Source organism: Polyodon spathula, unplaced genomic scaffold (genome assembly GCF_017654505.1).
Source record: "Polyodon spathula isolate WHYD16114869_AA unplaced genomic scaffold, ASM1765450v1 scaffolds_3372, whole genome shotgun sequence".
In the NCBI taxonomy this organism is placed as follows: Eukaryota; Metazoa; Chordata; class Actinopteri; order Acipenseriformes; family Polyodontidae; genus Polyodon; species Polyodon spathula.
In genome coordinates, this window is record NW_024474835.1 from 1 (window position 1) to 4,424 (window position 4,424).

Here is a 4,424-nt window from a genome sequence, read left to right on the forward strand (position 1 = left end):
CCATGCCTGTGCTCCATTTTGAACTCACCTGCTTTAAGGACTCATAGTACAGAACAAGGACATTTTCATCAGTTTTGCTCTTTTCCCAGCTAAGGACATGGTCAATCCAGGAACCGCACACAACTGCAATACAAATACAGGCAAAGCAAATTATTAACATTTTTGCATCATATATCATGTCTGATATGAAAATTAAAAGGACATGGTGGTAACTCTTTTAACAACATGCAGATTTAATTGATGTTCTTCACATTTTTCCATCTCAATCTAAACATTAGTCATATTTACCTTCTCCTTTCAAGAACATTTCTAAAAAGGTGGACCATTTCTCAATCTTGGGCAGATTGGGGTTCTGCTTGTAATAATGGTACAATGAAACAGCGGTGTCCTTAGGATTTCTGATCACATAAATCATCTGGAAGCAAGAACAAGATAATAATTTTAGTTTGTGTAATTCAGACACCATCTCTTAATAATTTGGTGTTTGCACAGCGTAATGTTGAAAAGTAGTATCCTTTATTACTGCACTGTGCAGTGATACTTTACGATTTCATGGTCGTGTTATTTGATAAAGCAACAAACATAATGGCTGTTTTCTGTTACCTTGCATTTTTTTGTTTTGAACTGCACTGGGATCATCTCATAGTTGAGGTGTGTTGGGATGAGCCTCTTGTTGGGGAGGTTTCTCAGCTCATCGAATTTGGAGAGATCTCCGAACTCCAGAGGTGATGTCAGTGTCACTTTGCTAACCCCACTGTCTTCATTGTGGCTGTGGTACAGATTCTTCATAATCTCTGCAAGCCAGTGCGTGCCTAGGAAGAGTTTCAAAACACACATCAGTCAAGCAGTCTGTATATATTGATCTATCAATTTCTGATAGACCAGCTTTAAATAATTAATAAAATACACAAGGAGATATCAAATAATATTCAGAAATGTGTCTTACCTGATTTTGGATATGAAACTAATAACACGTCGTCTTTTCTGGCTTCAAAGGTGTCCAGGGACTGAAGGAGCTTTTTTGATACTCTTGTAGAAAATGGAATGCCATTGAAGGTGTGAATGAGCTCAGTCTGTTCTGGCATCTTGTGTTGAATGTCTTTAGAGTTTGTCAAATGTCTTCAGAAAGAGCTAGATACTGCGTTATCTGGGTCCATGAGAAACATTTCTCTCTTTATATATCTATCTTTCAGCTGGGAACCGGAAACTATCAGTTATGTAAAGGAATGTTTTAAGAAACATACCAGAAGGAAATGGTGTAATCAAGTCTCTCTCGTAAAGAAGATGAGGCATTTAATAGTACCACTAGATGTGAGGTGGATATTCACACAACTTTTTGTTTTAAGGAATGTTTTGTTAATTACTTTTTTTTAAGAACCCATTTTATTTAAATCAGGTTTGTAGTTCATGAAACCTTTTTTCCTCTGTTTCAGAGAGTTTTTTCATTTTTTTTATTTATGTCACAGATTAGCTTGTTGGGTGACATTGTGCCAGGAAGTAGATAGACACAGAATGATGAGTAAAGTGCCGATGCACAGATTTTACAAAACAAGGAAGGAAAAAAAAATGCTGGGTAAAAGAAAGGTAGTCCAACCAAGTACTTGGGAACTATAAGGAGACAAACAGGCTCGAAAACGTTAAAAAAATCCAATACAGTGTCTACGACGAACCACCCCGAGACCGTGAACACGGAGTTCCTATCATCTGATCCGTGCATCTGACTACTCATTTCACCGGCTACGTGTCTAAATAATAGCAATATTAATTATTTTTGTCTGTTTTAGTTTTTCTGTAGTTGATGGAGAAAAAAGAAGGGCCAGAGTGGTGGCATTGGACGTTTTGTGTGTGGGACGTACACACGTGGTGACTAGGGAGAAAGTACGTCGAGAGAGCTTCTGGCCTTAACGATTGACTATAGTAAGGTTTCAATCTGTAGAGCCGTGTTGTCCCTGACTGTTTTTACGTTGATAGAAACCACGTGAGGGGCACGGCGCTTTAATGATTATGTGTAAAATAAGCGTTACTTCACTAACCAACAGTGAGGGACGACGACTTCTGTAACTTGATCGGGAGACGATGTAGGGACGGAAATTATGATTTTATATGAATGTGAAGTGATTGTGCAATCCCTGTGCTGAAATACATTTAAAGCACCTCTGCTACATCCCCATTTATACCCAGTGCACCAATATATATATATACACCTACAATAACATAAAACACAAAAACTACGCACAGGCGTGAGGCACCTCACCACAATTTCATACAATTTGCTTGTTTTAATGTACAGTTTAAGCTATGATGTTTCAATTTTAGACACTAAAAACAATCCTACCAAAAACAATCACAAAAATGTAATTAAAAAAAGTGCCAGTTTGATTCCCTTCTGTGTTTTATACACACACCTAAAATTATAAATCCATCTTTTCAAATAATATTTTACTTTTGTGAAGTGCAGTGAAATCTCAAATCATTGCTATTATATACTATTACTTTATGGAAATGAATTTTCTAAATTACATTTTGCTTTTTATTCTTGGATAGTTGTGTAGTTCTGGAAATATTCCATTTAATGTTGTTCTCCTCTGCTGTAGTTTTTTTCTTTTTATTTGTTCCATTTCATATATTAATGTCTGTATTGTGATGTGCTCTATAGCAAGGGAGCAACCTGATTGGTTAGAAAGATTGGGATGGAGAATATGTCCGGAGGTATCCGGGGCGGCGCTGATCGAGGAAGCAGACCGAAGGCGTCGCTGTGGCGGCCCGCCCGTTTCGGTGCTTACGCCTCAACGCGAGAGAAGCACTCGTGACCTGTACCTGTATCAGAAGGTCTATACCGTTCAAGGTAAAAAAGGTCACAGTATTGTTATACTCATCCAGCGGTAACTTCCTTGATCACGTAACTATAACTAAACTAGATACGAGGGTAACTCAGGAGATAAAGCCATTTTTTAACATAATTTTTTCAATCACTTCCAGCACTGCGTGTTAAGGTTGTGTGTAAACTAAGCCACTGAGTTGCGAGGTAGAATGACAACATTCTATAGTATGCTGACCACAACCAAAATCAAGAAAGATAATGCAATACAGGGACTTTTACACTTTTTGCCACTCTTTTCTTTAACCTCACAAAAATCATTAATTGGGTGAGGTACCGTTCCACAATGACCCTACAATACAACAAATGGATAAAATAAATAATAAAATAAATAAATAAACAACTTCCCTAGTGAAAATGACCCCTTCTTGCATAGAATTGAATTCTAAAACAATTTTTAATATTTTTTTCTTAGCGCGAACAGTTGAGCTCAAAGCCGAGCTATCTCTAAACGAGTAGCCACCAACCCAATATCCGGGAAAGTATCAGGCCAGCAATTGCTGGCTTGCTTCCAGCAGGATGTGAGCTCGTCAAATGCAAAAAGTTGGAAGATATGCACGAATTCACGTTTTTCTCGTAGTAAAACCGAAAAGGGGAACTCTTGCAATCATTGCAGCTATATTAGGGTATTTTTATTGTGTTATTATGATTTTATTGTATTTTGTTTGATTTTTGTTATTTAATTTATATTTTATTTTGTTTTGTTAAGGTTATTGCTTTTCCTAACCCTAAATAACATTGGGATGGTCAACGGCTCTTATTTCTTCATTGTAACTAAGTGCGGGTCAAGTTTTTTCCATGTTTTTTTTTTTTTTCTCATGTGAAGGTTGCATGTAAACTAAGCCATTGAGTGGCGTAATAGAAACGTAGTGACAAACCTCCATAACCGTCTGACCACAACCAAACCTGGGATTTTTGCACAATTTAAGTTGGGTGTCACTTTCCTCTTTTCTCAGGATTCTCAAAATCTTTTGTAAGCTTAGTTCTGTTACAATTACTGTACAGAAAAAACAAACGAAAAAAAAACTTAAACAGCCGCATACATACAATCAAAGTGTTTATAGAAAATATGAACTTGTGGGTTTGGTAATAAAGTGTGATTCAGAATGCAGAATCCAGTTGTCACTCAATTGAACGGAGCAGAGATTTAGAACAGATTCTAAGTTAAGACATACAATTTAGAAAGTTTATCTCCAAATGTAATTCTCGGACACACCAATTTGGATAGAAGAAACAAACAAAAAATGTAATGCAAATTTCAAACTGAAGAACGCTTGTGTTGTGTCCGGCCATGTCTCCCATGTTGTGATACTGAAGTAAACGATGCACACCGGTGTGATTTGGTTAGCTCTGGGCAATCCATGGAAAGTGGGAGGCAGGTTAGAACTCATCATGTTCACTTCTTCAGGGAATTTATATATTGTTAAAGCCTATACAATACCATGCATATAGTTTGTATTGCCTTTTTGTTATTAATTGACCTGATGGATTGAAGATAATACAACAGGTAGAATATGAAACATTGACAAGGGTACTTAGTTTTATT

At 36.8% G+C, this 4,424-nt stretch overlaps 1 protein-coding gene across 1 annotated transcript; it reads right to left on the reverse strand.

Moving 5' to 3' along the window:
- Positions 1-6: 6 nt before the first annotated feature.
- LOC121311928 (sulfotransferase 6B1-like) lies at positions 7-1,162 on the reverse strand (the record flags this gene model as incomplete). Its single annotated transcript, XM_041244039.1, has 4 exons — positions 947-1,162; positions 604-812; positions 289-415; positions 7-123 (listed from the first exon to the last, which is right to left on the reverse strand). Coding segments are annotated over exons 1-4 (592 nt in total), but the record flags the coding sequence as incomplete, so codon positions are not given.
- Positions 1,163-4,424: the final 3,262 nt, after the last annotated feature.